The 18,826-nt window shown below is 34.0% G+C and overlaps 2 protein-coding genes and 1 long non-coding RNA gene across 3 annotated transcripts; 2 read left to right on the top strand and 1 right to left on the bottom strand.

The window, feature by feature from the left end:
• Positions 1-13,070: 13,070 nt before the first annotated feature.
• On the top strand, positions 13,071-13,757 carry LOC128242959 (uncharacterized). Its single transcript, XM_052960417.1, has 2 exons — positions 13,071-13,363; positions 13,589-13,757. Exons 1-2 carry the CDS (start codon positions 13,071-13,073, stop codon positions 13,755-13,757), a joined length of 462 nt encoding a protein of 153 aa, XP_052816377.1.
• Positions 13,758-14,244: 487 nt separating this feature from the next.
• Positions 14,245-14,845, top strand: LOC128242867 (uncharacterized). The gene is made up of 3 exons (XR_008262730.1): positions 14,245-14,316; positions 14,519-14,606; positions 14,783-14,845. It is a non-coding gene; the product is annotated as an uncharacterized LOC128242867 (long non-coding RNA).
• A 558-nt stretch (positions 14,846-15,403) lies between these two features.
• Positions 15,404-18,621, bottom strand: LOC128242958 (putative nuclease HARBI1). Its single transcript, XM_052960416.1, has 4 exons — positions 18,240-18,621; positions 17,630-17,783; positions 16,089-16,239; positions 15,404-15,601 (listed from the first exon to the last, which is right to left on the bottom strand). The coding sequence occupies exons 1-4, from the start codon at positions 18,619-18,621 to the stop codon at positions 15,404-15,406; spliced, it is 885 nt and encodes a 294-aa protein (XP_052816376.1).
• Positions 18,622-18,826: the final 205 nt, after the last annotated feature.

The raw sequence follows: 18,826 nt of genomic DNA, 5'->3' as shown, positions 1-18,826 counted from the left end.
GCATTAACAAACTTCAGCGGAATTAGGAAAGACCAAATTATTACTAACAGAATATCCTCCAAATATAACGTTCAATACATAAAGAAGACAGCTTTAAAAGAAAAAAAGCTTTTAAATGGGAAGCTGGTCTACTAGTCGTTAAGAGGTAGCCGAAATCATTTAAAAGATATCCTTGCGACACAAAAATGGAGTATCTCTGAAAACCTCTGACACAAGTCCAATAAGTTTGAACATTAACCCCGTTATATGAAACAGGGTCTTCGCCAATGGCACGGAACAGTACAACAAACATTCGAAAACCAGAAACACGGATCAAAAACGCAAAACTCCCAAAAACAAAACACTTTTATAATATAGAAAACTAGGGGGTTATCAAAAAGTGTTAGGTGCCGCATTGAAACGGTCAGTTAAATGAATATTAACTAGGGGTTTAAACAAGTTTGTGTGCATAACCTCACACTTACAACAATTCCGAATAAAGTAAAAACATAAATGACCACTCTCTCATCAAAGTATGCATTAACTTGTAGAGACTTTAGAGTAAATAATAACAAAACTAATAGGTAAACCAAAAAAAGTTAATTAAAGCCAAAATAGTTTAATTTAAAAAGTACTTCAAAAGCAAAAATCAAATCCAAAATGGTTCAAATTTCCCCATGAAACTAGTTTAGGCTAGTTTAGGCTTTTAATTGTTAACAGAGATCGAAATGATTTATTGTTCGATGTATTTAGTTTAAGTTTAAACCATTAACTTAAGCATAGAAAATGGATGAATTGAATAAAAATTTCATTACATGCATATAAGCATTTCGGCTTTGCTGCCTTTAAATATATTGGAGAACATTAATTGGCAAATGTGCACTTACAATTAACACGTTGCTCAATAAGTTCTCTTTACACGTAACGATTTGGACTATAAAATGTAGCTTTCGTTATACTCCTGACAATATAACAGACATTAAGGTGCTGTGAAACTATGGAACTTAATCCATTAATGTGTATTACTTTGAAGATAACAACAGCAAATAGATTTCATCATCGGACCTTTAGGAAGATATAACGTCTCTCACAACGGCTGGCAAAAACATTTGTTAGGTGTCTTATTAGGCCGGTTGGATTTTCTATGTGCGTTATTTTTTACAAAATGCTCCTGTCAAGAATAAAACTATAAAACCAACATCTACACCATTAGGCCACCATGACATATACAAAAGTGAATGATGTTTTGACCTTTTAACTATACATTTATACCATCACGTACTAATCTCAATCATTCAATCATGAAATGATTTGCCCAATTCTGACCGTTTACTGCAGTATGCGTTATGATAACATTGGCATGTTTAAATCCTTTAAAAGGAACAAAGTCGGAAGATAAACAACACATACTTACCGAGACATACATGACTGAAAGTTTCGTTGTAAAGGTTTTGTAAGAATTCATATGCACACAATAAATGCTTGCTATGGGACTCGAGCCTATTACGTTCTGTTTTGTGATAAAATTGTTACTCTCCGGTTTACACACATATCAAATCATAATTTTTTAAACGAAAACCCCACTCATAATGTTCATGAATACTTCTTTTTCGTTAGTATATTTGATGAATCGGTGGGATTTCATCAATTGTTATATTCTTTCGATAAAAATATTACGTAGAAATTGCAGTACACCATATAAATGTTTTACAATAAGCATGTTGTCGCGTTATCATAGCGTGCTAACATGCTTCATAACTGTTCCCCTGTCAGTATTCCGATTTCGATTAGATAGTACATATGCACCGGCAGAAATGCCATGCAAATTCAAAATATATAGCAAAAAACTCATGCAAACGTAATACGAGAGTAACATTTGTCATTATAATTGCAAATTCAACCTATTTGTGGGTCATTACTCTTTGAAATGCCATATTCTTCACAAATAGAGAAAATGTTGATAAATAATGCAAACAGAAAACTACGTCTACAACCAGACTACTGGGAAATACTGTAAATAGTGTGTATTCACGTTCACTAGCATAACTCCATTTATCTTCATAGGTTGCGTGAAGGCTAAACACAGAATCCATATTAGGATCAACAAAGCATGCTTCTTCTAACACCTAGCCATTTTATCGCATCAACATCACCATGTGTTATTGTAAACAATGAAAATATTTTAATGGTTAATGACGTGTTGATGAAACATAGGGAATCTACCAGATGAAATATTTAAATGGTTATGTCATTCAATGGTTTAATTACAGAACTATTACAACAATTGCCCTTTTAAAAAACTTTATTATTGTACAATTCACAGACGAGAATTAGAATTATATCGAACAGCTGCTCGAACATTCACTCGTAAAATAAAAAAAGGATCTTACAATGAAATCAACCAATAGCCCCCATGTATTGCATTATCAAGAACAAACTCTATTTTTAAAATTAAAAATAATATGTTCATGTAAGAACTTTATTTTCTACATTATTATATTTCTAATTTAAATTACGGTTGTAGTTTTGATTCATTCGATACATCTCTTCACGCGAAGAATTTTCACGAAAAAGATTCAGTATTAGAAACTTTAATGTAATATTGCTTTGATTTTTAGTCATAAAGATTACTGATAAAATCAAACATTTCAGTAAATGACTCTTGAATATATTTAAATTGAGTAGGAGTATAAATTCCCAAGGGATTTAAATAATTTCATTTATGGAATTTTCACTTTGAACTTTAGAAAAACACTCCATTGGATTACAGGCCTTATTTAGATTTCGAAACAAAAGAAACAGAAATGGTTCAATATACTGAGTGTTTATTAGTGATTTATCTTATGTGACATTGATATGTTTTGTGATTCATTGTTAATGTTGTTGTATTAATATAGTTTGTATTAATGGTTTTTAATACCCATTTTAACATTTTATAAACTGAGCATGCTCTTATGTTTGTGAAGTGCTTTGTGTTGTACTTCATTATGCAATGCATATTATAGGTGCTAATTATACATTTTTATTTACAGATCTATTTTTAAACTGTTAAGATGAAACATGACTGATCGACATGTTTCCTTAGGAAGGCATGTAGTGAAATATCATTACTCTCATCAAGAATATTGTGTTAATACTATTCATTAAATTGTTTCACAAGTACAAATACCCTTTCGTAATTTCATCACCCAGACACATGCAAGCTTTATCACGCCACTACAAATGGAAACGAGCGAATAAATACTTTTGTGACATGACTAAATTGAATAACATGAACGGAAATAACTTCTATTAAAAACCTGAATGCTAAAATGGCATTCCATTTGGGATTTTTTGCAAAAATAACTGCAATGGAACATTCTCATTATGTCATACACGAGTTCTGGTTTAGTTTATCGGAATCTGAAGTGCACCAACGTGAGCTTTTAGTTTCATTTTTAGAGATGTGGAATTTGGCTTACAAGTTCGAATACCAGCATTCTGTATACAACATTCAAATAAACAATCATACTCCTTTTCTATAATCTGAATCACAAATTGAAGAACAATTGACGTGCATTCGTTTGAGGGCCATCAACAACAACAACATCATCAACAACAACAACAACTAGAAACAACAATAAAGTCATAACATATGACAAAATGGTACACGCTAACATCATACAGTAACATTACACGCAATGCATGTATTGTCTATAATTGATAACATTTTGATGCGTCGATGCCTTCAAATCACAGCTGCTGTCTATCCACGTATGCTGACCAATACAGCAGAACATTGTGTTCAGATATAGAGCGTGGTTCTTTGTGTTCGATAATTTACAACGGGGTGATATTAGGCCAGCGCAACGGCAGACTACAATCTGATACTCATAGCCATTACGTGCCAATTTTTGTATTACACCAAATTAGGGTTTGCTTATCATGTGTCTCATGTTGGGATATCCATTATATCTGTACATAAAGTGATGTTGTGATTTCCCAGAAGAATACCACATATAACGGTCTGTGCATGGGTATCGAAATTTGAATACGTGTCTCACTTGTGAGATATCATCAGTGCGCTGAAAGTACAACGAAAATAAAGACACATTTCATTCTTGAAAACGTATAAATTCTAGAGAAATGGCAGCGTGTTTCAGAAACTCAAATTTAGAAAATATATAACCCATTTGGCCGATTGTTAAAGTAAATAGCGTGATTAACAACAATGTTGTAAACTTTTGATCGTGAAATTTTCGATGATTTGCTCTTAAACGGTTTGCATGTTTTATCAAAATCAAATTTTATCAACCTTAATCTGACTTGTTAAACTCGAAACGTTTAACAACGGAATCTTAACTTTTAAATATCCAGCGTATTGCTAGAAGAAAGCATTTTCATTTTTAATAGCAAATTCAAATCAATCTTAACAACTATATCACAAATAGGTCATACTTGATCATTTCAACATGATCAATGCTTACACATTATGCGCATCTACAATAATTATTTGACGGACGTTGTGCGAATTCAATGAGTAGACAAATGTTTTCAAATTACGAATATGAATAAATTTAAAAAAAATGTGTGTCTTAATGCTATTTGGCAATTAAACTATGGATCAAAACGCTATAGCAAATATTTATTCTCATCAAATATCCTTATGTCTCATGACAGTTAAATCGATGACGTTGTGTTTCTCGACCTGTAAATGACATGCAGTGTTAGCATAAATTTTCTAGAGCAATGAAAAAGGTCTTGTAGAAAACAGACGATTTTAAATCCATCTAGCATTGAATGTTATTAAGGAAATAAGAATTCCTTCACGATTTTTAACCTGTTGGTAGACAGCATACTAGTACATACAACACATTGATGACATTTAAACTGAGGCATTACACCCAACCTGACATCTTATCTTGTCACTTTTAATAGCTAGATGACTGCATCTTGTGTTAAATTAACGTCTTGTTTACCGGGAATGTATCGAACATCTAGCCATATCTAACAATGATGTAACGTCCAAACGAATGTCCACGTTATACTTAATGAAATTTACATCGTACAAGACAACATTTCCATCATTAAAAGTCGATGGAAGTAGGTCAAAGAAAATTGAAAGAACGAACGTAAGTCGTCGTAAACCGAATTATTCCCATTTTTCTATTGGTTATACTAACCAATGCAATTTTAATACTGTGATCCAAACTTTATTGCTGCCGAAGCCTTATGTTATTTTGATATGTGATTGATTAATTAGGGCATTGTTTGTTTCTCGTCTTGTTTCTTAATATGATCGAAGCGTTATTAAATAAGGTCGAAGTTTTCTTAGTATGTTTGTGTGAAGAACTACCGTTTGCGATGAAGTGGTTTTTTTTAATTTCACAAAAAATAGTGAAGAACACCACTTCCTCTTTACCTTAAACTCAGGATGAAGGTGTACGATGGATGCTTGTCTTGTCCAGGCGATGTACAAGTATTCTTACATATAATCTAGAATTTCTACAACATTTTATTCGCTTCAAAGATTTTCATCATTGAATTCATAAATGTAACTAGTACTACAAGATCCTACAAGGCATCATAATGTTACCGAGTTACCTTCAACGTTCTGAATTTTATCTCAAGCCAAAATCTATTAATGGCGTTCTTCAGAACATCAGAAACTCTTAAAATATTTTCTTTATTCCCCCACTACGGTAGACAAGAGCCTTCACACAGTTACGAATAGAATAGAGCAGATGAACACCTGACTAAATTGAATTACAAAGTGCTTTCGCAGTAATATAAAGGAAATAACTTGTATTACAAACATGGTGTGGAAATGTCATTTCATGATCGATTGTTTTGTAAAAGTTAATTCAGAGGAACGTTCACAGTGTGTCATACACGAGTTGTTTTGTTTTAGCAAACATTGACTTGAAATGCACGAACGTGACCTTTGAGTGTTCATATAAAGGTGTCAAGATTTGCTTATATCAAATCGCACCATTTATTTACAATAAAGTTTTCACAACAACAACAACAACAACAACAACAACAAGAACAACCATAACAACAACAACAACAACAACAACAATATAAACATTTGAGATAATTTTACACACTTACAGCATACAGCAACATAAATGATGTTGTATGTATTGTCTATAACTGATTAGATTTTGATGTGTCAAAGCCTTATCTCTCAGTTGGGACCTGTCCACTTAAACTGACTAATACAGCTGACCATATACTATTAGATCTCTGCACTTGATTTTTACTTGAGGGCCCAGAATATCAATACTCTCCTAAAAATGATTAAAATGCATATGTCCCTAATTATGAAAATAAAGAATAATATATTAACAGTGGAACGATGTAAAACTATTAGATTCCTGGTCCTAAGAAAGCTTTTTATTCAATTTAGCTCAGCGAACATATTAAGCTTGGGTACAAAAGTCTGTACTGACGGACGTTGTGGAAAATTCAATTTGCCGACTAATTCAGTTTTAGCCGAATGCCCTCAAATAAACAATAACAAGATGTTGCTCTATGGCTTTACTACTAATTTAGTTATATCGATTTGTTAAAACCCAGGTTCCTGAAGGTTTTACCGTCGTCACTCTTGAAAACAACATTCAATAGGATTAATACAATTTTGTTTTGTCCCTTTATAAATTGTTGCATATATTTATTCTTCCAGTTAAAATTCTTCAATCCTTTATCACATTTTAGTGTTTTCAGTGAACATCAATTTGTTGAGGAAGTAACAACTTAATTTGATACAGGTACAAAACAAAGTTTTTGTGCTGAGTATCCTTTAGTCAAACTTACCTTTAGAAGGAATTTGAAGTTTAGTTCAATTCCCCTGCCCCGAGACTTAAAAATGAGCTGTTAATATACTAGACTGACCTCATGGTGTCATCTTTTGAAACTCCTGCGGCCGAAACTGGCAAATGTTCCTGATATTCCTACTGATCACTGTGTGAACTAACTCGATTCAATCATACTGTCAAGTAGAACGATTTGGTAAATAATTACTGTCGTGTGTATAAGAGCCCGTATAGCTCGTGATTAAAGTCGACATTGTGTTTTCTCTACCAGTTAATTATATGCGGTGTTGGCATACATGTTTTAAAGCACTTAAAAAGGCCATGTAAAAAAACTATGGTGAATGATTGTGAATGTAACTGATGAATTAGTTAAGCATAGTTCCGTATTATGATAAGTCTTATGGGACTATGTTTTGAAGTCAAGATGTTCTATCTAGTGATATACTATGATCCATATGTTTTAAAAAACGTTACCGTTTGAACAACGATTAATTTACGTACTGGATGTTCACACATTAGAAAGAACATTTCGTAACTTTCCCATGATAAATGTTGTTACGAAACATTTGTTACCAGGAAAAACTTAATGTAGTATTGCACACATTTATTTTATACACGAAATATATTAAAACAAAACTTTCAAAATCCAAAGAATCCAAAATCCCAAATAGAAAAAAAAACAACTAATTTATGAATAAAGCTTAAGTTAATTGAGAAGATTAAAATTTTGATTTTCGGAAATTGAACACGCGAAAACTTGGAATATATCGCTTTTGGGCATTAAGTATACATTAAAGGCACGGAATATGGAAACAATTGAAAGACATAGCTTGTTCTTGAAAAGTCTTATGGAATGTAACCGGTTCTTGGTAATGCACTATTGGTTTATATTACACTCAGATAGGAGTTAAGTACTTATGGAGTATACCTCCTTGACTCAGGATTTAAATGACGTAGAATATTATCATGACGAATTCTTAAATATATCTACTGTTTGTTACAAACTAGCGCAACATTACAAACATAGGTGGTTGATTTTCTACCAAAATCATAGTTTGACGCTAATAAAGAAAGTAATGTAAAAAGTGGATTCGCTTTTCAGAAGCTTCTAAAAACCAAAGAATAGTACAACAAATGAATTCTTCAACAATAGCTCAGCTTTCCACTATAATATTATGTATATTTTTTCTGTTTTAGAAATCATGTTTTTTTATTAATGTGGTCTCTATTTTTTGTGACTCATCATGTTTTAATTACTTTTCGCATGCACACTTTCTTTCCTTGGCGTAATGAGTGTACGAAATGCATGAAATAAAACTGATATAGTTTAGGAGCTAATATGAAACGTGAGTATAACATTCCATGAATGTGTGTTTCTTAAAGCTGGTAAGAAATCGACAGGTAATGCCAAGAAATGGCGTCACCGACCTGTTTAGCTCTAAAATTTGTTATAGTGACAGAATTCTTAAGGGCATAGGGAATTCTGAGGCATACAACTATTTAGAAACATAATTATACAGGAGAAAATTGAAAGTAATGTTTAGCAATGATTGAATAAACAGTTATATGCAGAATGGGTCAAGCACATAAGTGTCTACTTCCTATGTAAAGAGGTGATGATCCTGACCCTAGTTTAAAACTTTAAGGCTATATTGATACATTGTAGAATGTATTACTATGAGTGTTGGCCATCTGGCCTGTCCATTTCAAAGTGTTGGTAATGGATTTGCATTGACGTGAACATGATATCGTGGCCAAACGCGAATGGTAGTTTCTTTCTGATTGTTTGTCAATGGCTGGGAAATAATAAAACACGGAAAGCGATAAAAGCAAGATATTAAAGAAATGGCCAGAAACAACAACAGACAATAGTTACTCACAAACATTATGTATATTTTATAACAACTATATTCCTATCCCAAAAGTCAATTTTCTTTCACCTCAGATAAGTAGATTTAATAATTTGACCATGCTAGAAATTCTAATCTTGCCCATGGTCTAAGATAAAATACCCGTATGGAACTCCTTTTAAATGGTCACCACTTTGTAATTACCTCCTTTTTGAAGACTGTCGTCTGTAGCATCATGGAAACCTTGTCTTGTGGCATTATTAAAAATGATAATTAATTATTTCTCGCTTCAAACGTCACCATAAAACAGTTTTCATCCACCTTTTAAAAAATAATGCTTCACTCTTCCTACAACTATTTAAAGATCGAGTTGACTATTAGCATAATCTGAATCACTTCGCGCATATACATGGCAACCACGAATTATCGCATATACATACACATTTATTTTCATAACGCACAAAAAAGTTCCAGCAAAAATATATTTTTACTTAATTTTCTTTAACTGAGGTGGGAGACAAATTATCTACCATAGCCGCTCGTGTAAAATATCTCATCCAAACCCTCGGTAAATCTCGTTTCCACAAAACACCTTACGCTCGGGTCAGAATGAACCTATCATACACTAGCATTGCAACATGACTTTTTTTAAATATTTTGACATGCAAAAACCTTACATTCCTGTTAATATACATATTTTGTGAGTATAAAATTGCAAGAATTATTCAAATATCTTTTTTCAAAGTGAAGATATAGCAATTTATATGCACCCACCCTTCACCGCCATTAAAATGCACTAACTGAAAAGTCACGAAATCCTGACCCAAGTTTTTATTTTCATTGTAAGGCATATAGAACTGCTCAAAATACTTTTTTACTACATGCAAACATAATAACTGAATAAAACACAGCACATAAATTGTACTTACAAGTCACAGCTTGGGGATTTTTCTGTCTAGTATCCCTTCGACCGAGCAATTTTTCGTACGAAGTAATGGACAAACACCTGCAAGAATAATTGACTATAAGCTTACCCAAAATATTTAATTACAGAAAGCTTTAGACTACATTAAACCTCTATGCTGAAAGTAAACAAGGTTAATATTCAACACCACCACCCAAAAATGACCTTTTGTTAATAAATAAGTGTTGTGCATTTTAGTGACAATTGTATATTTTGTGCAATTCACAATATAAAAATCATACTCTGGGACTCAACCATCCAAAATGAGTATTGAGCATTTAATTGTTAGTGAAATAAACATTCTTCTTTTTAACAAAATATCGAAAAGGTGTTACAATTTTACTTACAGACGACTTTATATGTCGTCAAACAGGACAGAAAACTTGAAATGACACCAAAAAATGCATAGTTTAAGCAAAAGTTGTCAAAATAACATATTCAAAAGAAGTGTTTTTACATATGCTAAAGAGAACTTACTTAATTATCAAATTTATAAATAGTGACTTAAATAGGTATCAAAGGCAACTAAGAAGGCAACTATTAAAGCTGCACTCTCACAGATTGACCATATTTAGGTTCAGAAATGGACGTTTTATGCCGAAAACTCCTTTTTCTTTAAGTGTAGTAACGCCAACACCCATGCATAATTCAACCAAAGGCTATTTGGCTAGAAACCACTTAACCAACGGTGTTAGTATCATATTAGTATAAGTAGAGCTTGAACTTTGTTAATTTACAACAGTTTGAACTGTTGCTTACAAGATAATATTGGCCTTCACCAGAGTTCTACAATAGTATACTTAAACACAGTAAAACATTCTAAACAACCGCAAAAAATACATCATCCTACAATCCTAAAAAAGGTTTTAAAAGGTGCTTTATGCTTGATAAAGCATTTATACATTGTCTTGAATTCACTATCTTCAACATATAACATTCTATTTTAACTACATCCACATCAATTTTGTCCAACTACTATTTGAACAGCTCCCTTTTTATAGTCTGCTTTCAAATTAAAAACATAAACAGCAGGATCTCCCCTGTATTTTATGTTATACCATTCACCAAACCCTGGAACAACATTTATAACTTCCCCTCTATGTGTTTTGCCATCATCAAACTTGTGGTCTATGTGCTAGCCAACAAAAAGTGGTATTTTCCCCTTTTTCACTTCCTTTGTCTCAACATCAGGAACATTTTCAACAAGCAACAACAATTTTTGCTTCAATACTTCAGCATTCAGTTTTATATATTTTCCATTTGCATCCTTTTTCGACAGGTTGTAAACTGTTTTATCATGGTACTGTTGTTTAAGAACATTTTTACGAAACTGAAATTGGCACTTCAAAGCTGACATTACTTCTTTGTTGGAATCCATATAGTTTAATCCTTTTTCAACTTGTAATTTAGACTGCCAAAAGCCATAATAACATTCTTCATTTCTAAGTTTCTCAGATTTCCTTATTCTTTCTGCCTCCCTTCTTTCCAGGTCTACTTGCTTCTGTCTCAGTTGTTCCAATCTCTTCTCTTGAATGACCCTGGTCCTTTCCTTAAATGTTTGTCTAATTTTTCTACCGTCTTTCCTGGACTCCTCTATGTACTGGTTCCTTTCATCTTCAGGAGGTTCTTCTAACCATTTTGATGTTTTATTGAACGAGTACATGATGTTAGCCTCATTTGCCAGGATTGATGCATTTGGTCTGTATGAAGTTAAATGGTCAAGTTGTCCAAACACAAACTCTGGCATTTTATTGTTTTTTGGCTGACTTTGTTGTTTTGCGTAGTTCATCACTAGGCTCCCAACATTTTCCACCTTGCAAATGCTCTGGTATCATTCGCTGCAGTAGTTGTTTGATTGCAATGAAAATATTCTGCATTAACGGCATAACTATTTCATCAACCCTGTGATTTTCAATCAACTTTTTCATTACAACATCTTTCTCGTTCACTTCAGTTTCAAAGGGCGACACTTCTCCTGTAATAAAGTGCTCTGTCATTGATTGATCACTGGCTGCACGTTCAAGAAAATTGATATGTGTGTTAAATGTAGTCTTCATGTCAAGGATATGACCAGGGGCCTCTATAAACCTCCACAACGGGGATAAGCTAAACTTGGATATCAGTCCATGTGCCTTTGCTCCTGCCAGATAAAGATCTTCTTTGATGTCCAAGCTGACAGCTTTCAGTGCGTCATTTGATGCTCCATGTACATTATCCGGAAAGTCAGCTATATCTGCAGAATGATAGAATAATGCACTTCCTTCCATGAACATTATGTTGTATCTGTTGTGATTAAATCTCTTGATACGGTTTTTGTCATTCTTTGTTTGCAAGTAAGTTTTCCATTGCTTACTAGCTCCATTTCTTTCATCTTCGCCTACAGCACACACCTTGCTTCATGTCCGCAATAATCGAAGAGTTCCACTCTCAGCTTTGTGGTACCGTGTCAGATGGGGATCTGAAGCTGATCCTAAATCTCCACTTTCATAATTGTTTTCAAATTTTGAAGTAGATGTTTCACACACATCAGCTATTGTTACAAGTAAATGCAGACCGCAAAAGAAGTTATTCATTTGGCCACATAAGTTCTTTTCATCTTCTGACAGTTGATCATAATTGTCAATAACTTTGTCAAACATTCCTGTCTGTATGCATTAAGTAGACCATTGAATGTCTTCTCTGTACTAGCTCGATCTGACATTGTGTTTTTAATATTTGTCAATAAATCATAGCCTAATCCCAAGTTATCACTTTGAGTGCAGTACACTGATATATCCTGTATTATTTGCTGCAGTGTCTCGGCAGTGGAGGCTCCACTTTTGTTGGCCATTTCACGGAGTCCAAGAATGTAAGAGTTTTGTTTGTCATCACTGATAATGTAAGTCTCATACGTATAACCATGTTTTCTGGTCTCATCAGAGTACAAAGTTGTATTAGAAGAAGCAGCTGCAGCTGTTCCAACATGTTTTTGTGTAATTGCAAGCTTCCTGTCAACAAATGTATCTACTACTTGCCTTGATGGGATATTCTTCACATTTTTACCGCACAATTTTGCAACTACTTTAATTACTGGACCAACATTCCTAGTCGCAACTTTTAAGTTTGTCAAATTTATGGCACACTCGACCAAAGCATTTGATTATGCATTTTTCTCTGAGTCCATGAAATCTATGGGTTCAGTTTCATTGACCAAACTTTCTACATATGTTACAGAAGCATTCAAGTTATCATTGTCCATTTGCAGTGCAACATTTTGTTTAGTATACTCCTGGGGCCGGTTGCTCAAAACCTCAATTAAATTTAACAGTACTTTACCTTAACAAATCCATAACTGACTGTTACTTAACGGTCAGTTTAATTAATGTTGCTCATAGCTATTTAACGCTGCCGTTTAGTAACGCTAGCGTTAAATGCTTAACAGTCAATAAAATCCAACTTCCTGTCCCATAATTCATCTGTCACCATCATTCAGCATCCAAGATGGCCGACATCCCAAAGTCTTCTGCTTATGATACTGAAAAACAAAAAAGGAAAAAAAACCCTTATTTCACAGCTAGTGAAACATTGATTATAGAGGAATGTATGGGAGACCTCGAGACGAGGGAAATGCTGACTAACAAATTTACAGATAAAATTTCTAATGAGAAAAAGAAAAGAAAATGGGAAGAAATAGGTGTCAAATGTCCTGCCCTGGGGTGTGCTGTTCGGACTGGCGATGAAATCAGTGTTAAATGGCAGAACATGCGAAAAATTGCCAAGGCTGAGATAACAAGGTAGTCTGATATTATATTTAAAAAGTGTTTTTGTTAATATTTTAAAATATATTCAGCATGACAGATGTACTGAATTAAATGCATTTTTTATTCATAAAACAACTTAATATACATGTTTAAATGAAAAGGTTATTTTTGATTCAGAGTAAAGCTTAAAATTTGGCCAGGAACACTAAATTTGTTTATTCAAACTCTTTATTGATACTTTAATTTGTGTCATAACAGTGAAAGGCTCCAGCGGGGAGAGAGAGGGCGGGGTACTGACACGCTAAAGAAGGCTACAGATCAAGCCAATAGAATTGTATTTATACATGCTGATGCCAGTTTCAATGGAGTTGTAGGTGGAATGGACTCTGATGAGCCAGGTTATTTCGTGATAAACATGATAATTTGATATATAAAACATAATGTCGTCTGATACATGAAAGGGAATCTCTTAGTTAAAATAAACAAATCATAGCCTCGTATACAGATTTTGTTTCTATTTTTAGTAACAAAATCCTCGAACGGAAAACATTGATTATAATTGAAGAAGGCGGGTAACAGGCTAAGATACATATTTAGAAGGCATAAAACGATATTGTTTTCTTACCTTAATCTATTTCCAAACGGTGATTTTGCTATAAAGTCGTTATTCCAATGTAAATTAGAAGTGCCTCGTTGTTCACATCCTTCACCTTCAAATACTTCGTCCAAGTTAAAACGTCCGAAAAAAATCGACTCTGACTATAATTCTAGTTAACACAGTTGCCTCCCTTATCTTAATTGTTACACCATTTATTGTGTTTCGCAGATGGTCTTTCGTTTATACCAAATTTAACGGATGAATAAGATGCGGAGAGTGAAAGCCATAGGTCATCAAAGTTACCCGAGCCATCCAAGATCATAATGGCGGCACAGCCTACTGCAGGACCATCAAAGAGCAGTTACCAAGAACACAAACAGGAACGTGTGTAAGTGTTTGCCATGTATTCAAACAACTGCATTGTAAAAATACGATCTATGAAATATACACCAATAGAGTAAACTTCAACATTAACAGTTTGAATCCACACGTCATTTGATAATTTTTGTCACAATTAGCAATAGTTTCAGTTCACTGTTATAACATCATATTATTATGATCCTTATTATCATAATCCTTATTGTTAATAGTGTCAAGAGAAGGAAGACCAAAGCAGAGGAACTCATTGATTGGCAAATTATATACTTTCAAAATCAGGTGGAATTGGCACAGCAAGAGGTATGAAAAAGACTAAGGGTACGGAGGATGTTACAAAAAGTATAAATGTACATGTAGTTCAATGCAAAAGGGGTTTAAACCACAACAATTATATGTTAGATGAATTATTTATGCCAAAGAATAAAGATTGTATTACCAAATCGGCAAAGTTGATTATGTTTTGTTTTGTTTTACAGAAGGAAATCAATCGGGTGAAGCTGAGAGTGATGGAAAAATATGAAAAAAAAACTTGATACAGAGGAGTTAGACGGATTCATCCGGACAACATTCTTCGAGAGTTAAACATGAACATGTGATATGGTTTATTTCATCCTGGTTTTCATGGCGTTTATTTATTTTTTGACTGTTTGCAATTTATGTACGAGCTTGTTAAGTTACCTACATGATGTTTTTAATTCAGTGTGAATCGTCTGTCTGCAATATTTGGGCCATTCTGAGCGATTTACCTTACTTGCCAAAATAAAGTGAGCACGTAAAAAATCCATGTATCCAACCGGTGTTGTTTTTCATTAATAAGTGCCTTTACACAATGCACATACAATTATGAATGAAGAGCAAACAATGTAAGAATTATTAGTTTTTACTTCAAGGGGTGTATGAAGATGTTGATAATCTACCAGCGATGATGATAAACTAACAGTGGTGATGATTAACTAACAGTGGTGATGATGAACTAACAGTGGTGATGATAAACTAACAGTGGTGATGAAGAATGAGCAGTGGTGATGAAGAACGAGCAGTGGTGATGAATAACGATCATTTATGATAGCAGTGGTATATATAAGTCCATATCGATACTACACAGAGAAGAAGTTTTCCACAATGAAGTCTCTAGTGGCAACGCCAGTACCACCATCTTGATGTACTCCATCATTCCCATTTTGTGGCTGAATGAACTCATCGTCGTCCATAGGCATGTTCATGTCCACTGCAATATTATGTAGGATTACAAATGCCACAGCTACCTTGCATGCCTTTTCTGGTCTGAGGCGTATCTGTAAAATTATATAATTTAATTGAAAAAGGTGAATATTTGAACGTGTGCGCGTACATGCATGATCGGTTTGGTGTTTGTTTAAGCGCGTGTACTAATACTATAACTATTAAGAAACGATACAATAAGATAAATTAATCCTATTTAAAATCGGTTATGATAATCATAAATAACACTAGCTGATAGCTATTTCCGACATAATAGATTATCCAATAACAGACAAACAAAAGACCAAAAAAGATTCAAGATCATAATATCACATGTTATAGTATAAATGCATAGGTTGAAATAAGATTATAGGCTTGATTATAAAAATAACCAGATACATTAAAAGTTACAAGATAAAATATGTTCATGATTTAAATACTAGCACAATACATTAAGTGGAAATTAAATGAAGGCAACAGTAAGGCACACAACATGTAGTTTAAACACTAGTAAATAACATTAATTAATATACAACCATTATTCATATACACAAGTAGTACCTCTGAATGTAAAACATGATATCTCCTCTTAAGCCTGCCAAATGATCTCTCGATGCAGGCCCTTGTCCGAGTGTGTGCATGTTGATATCTTTCCTTTGCTTCACTGTCAACCCTAATAAAAGGGGCCATGAGGAATGGCTTCAGGGCGTACCTGCATATAATAAGACATAATAATGCAACTTGGCAAGGATGGATGTCTCTGATTAATAAGTAATATATCCAATTAAAGAACCTTTAATACATATTCTTATTACTTTTACAAAATAAATCTTATCTATGTAGTAGTGATGGGCAATCAGCTTGGATTTTCATAATCGATTAATCGGAGACCCTGATCGATCCATTATCCGATTAATCAGCTGTAATCCGACAGTATCACAAAAGCATCATTTTCTGATGTATATATCAATAAGGACCTTTGTTTTCATGTGTATTTCATTTTTTTTTTGCTTAAGTCAGAAAACAGGTATTATTTCTGGCATATTGAATAATTCTAAAAATTATTAAAAAAAAATATTCCAAGGTTTATGAAGTAAGGGAACACTTCATGGTGAGGTTTACTTAAGATGACAAATAAATCAATATTATAAAAATATTATATATTTATAATTATTACATTAGTATGTAAATTATAAAGATAATACATGGTTGACCATGGCTTTTGGTTGATAATTGCCCCAGTGTGAAGAATAATTGCCAGAGGCATTTTTCAACCATGTCTTATCCTGTATGATACACATGTTTTGTCATTTGAACAAATTTGTCAATGACTTTTGCACAAGTCAATTTTAACCACAGCCCCCCAGTTCCGGGGGTATACCGGGGGAAAGCCAGGGAAATGGGCCGTATTTTTACCTTCTAGGTGGCTCTACAGTGCCGAGTGAATGCGGTGGTTTTGTCTTCCCGGGAATGGGCCTAACATAAGATTTCACGAGCAGTTCCTTCCCACAGGGAGATGACTTTGGCCGGGCTTGGCTGGACCGAAAGTCAAAGTCCCCACTATTCCCCGGACCGGGGGGGGGGGGCTTGGTTACAATTGACTGGTGCATTATTAAACCGGTTTTGAAAATTAAATTGAAAACAATGAGACATAACACATGGGTTTTGGATGGCATTAGCTATTAAAAATAACGAGTACTTGGAAATTAAAAAAAACATTTTTTGTTTCTCACGTAATTTCGGAGTTGGACGATAAACATTTCCATTCGTCAAACAGTTTTTACATCGACTGAACTTGACGTTCATTTCAATATGTGAGCACAGCTGGGGTCGATCAAGCCTAAATTTTATAAGAATCTGGGCTTGAATGACCCTAACCATTTCGCTGTAATAATTTGCACTTTTCCAGCACCTGGACGACCGATATCCAGGGTAATCAAATATTTTTTGATCGATGTCCCCCCTGGCCGTCCGCCATCATAAAGCGATTTGAACGCATAGAAAAACTAAATGAAAGTACTGTTAAAACTCAAAGTATCGGTTACATCCCTTAGCTCTAAGTTACTGCGCTATATAAAGTTGGAAATTTACTGGATTCAAACAAACTTTTCATGTTCATTGGGTATGAACCTAAAAGGACACCATCTGAAAACGCCACATGTTCAATGGTCAGTTTGGCTGCCAATCCCGACGTTCTGAAGACGTGCGCGTCGTGGCACGACCCAGGCCAGCTTGCATTTACACTTGTAAATTTTCCTGTAAAATGATTAAACAATTAAACGGTGCATTAATAATCAGAGTTGAATCCGCAAATGGCAGTGGTTCACTTGGGTAATGGTTCACTTCGTCCTGCACCCTCCAATTTTTTCACAATCTGTATGCATAGACTCTGTATACAAAATATTTTTGAGTACGGTACCATATGTTACCTATGTCTATGAGTTATTTATTTAATAAAAAAATGATAAATAGTATAGTACGTCGACTTGAATTATTGTATTAATTAATAGAAATGTAAAATCACTATTTAATAACATTTTTGGTAAGCATTTTCCCTCTTTATATATACTGTCAGCGCTCCAGTCAGCCTTTTAGTATCGCCCTTTAACCGGACGTGTTTTGGCCGAATTGACAATATAATTATTATGTTAAGCGTTCGAAAGAAAAGATGGAAATACTGAAAACAAAAGTGGAAAACTCAAAGTTTTATACCTTTGATGTCACATATAGTCTGCATGTTGATGCAATGGAAGCCTTTCCTATTCACGAAGGCTGGTTCGTCTTCGGATGGCGCCTGGATTCGGATATGTGTTCCGTCTACACATCCAACAACATTCGGGAAACCAGCTTTCTTAAAAAATTCTGTCATATTCCATGCTCGAGCATTGGCATCAGGCCACATCACAAACTGATGTATGTGACCACAAATTGCTTCTGTTACTTGGGCTACAACACGTGACACAGTGCACTTGTGGTAGCCGATGCTATCACCAATGATGTTAAAAAATGCTCCTGTGGCGAAGAAGCGCAACGTAATCAGAATCATCTGTCTAACAGTATATCTGTATCTGGCATACATCTCATTGTCTAGCATATTCTGTACATGTGCAGTGTGCCGAAATTCTTTCACTTTTCATGATCTACAAATAGAGCCGCCAATATTCTGACTTGAAATTCATGTCTTTGCAAGGCTGTTTTTAGTTTTAGTACAAACAGATGTTATACTTTTTCTCATTTTTTTATTGCTTGTGAACTTTTAATAGTTATTTCTGTCTCGTTGTCTTCTACTTCCTTGGCTA

The sequence above is a fragment of the Mya arenaria genome, chromosome 8, assembly GCF_026914265.1.
Source record: "Mya arenaria isolate MELC-2E11 chromosome 8, ASM2691426v1".
Lineage (NCBI taxonomy): Eukaryota > Metazoa > Mollusca > Bivalvia > Myida > Myidae > Mya > Mya arenaria.
Note: the sequence above shows the minus strand (reverse complement) of the source record. Positions and strands in the feature narration are given on the sequence as shown.

Bases quoted from the DNA above. Each gene is read 5' to 3' on its own strand.
- LOC128242958 (XM_052960416.1), bottom strand. From the start codon at position 18,621: ATGCTAGACAATGAGATGTATGCCAGATACAGATATACTGTTAGACAG. The intron at 17,784-18,239 runs GTATAAAACTTT...ATCATTTTACAG, and splicing joins GACTATATGTGACATCAAAG to GAAAATTTACAAGTGTAAAT. The intron at 16,240-17,629 runs GTTTGAATCCAG...TATTATATGCAG, and splicing joins CCAATGAACATGAAAAGTTT to GTACGCCCTGAAGCCATTCC.
- LOC128242959 (XM_052960417.1), top strand. From the start codon at position 13,071: ATGGCCGACATCCCAAAGTCTTCTGCTTATGATACTGAAAAACAAAAA. The intron at 13,364-13,588 runs GTAGTCTGATAT...GTGTCATAACAG, and splicing joins GCCAAGGCTGAGATAACAAG to TGAAAGGCTCCAGCGGGGAG.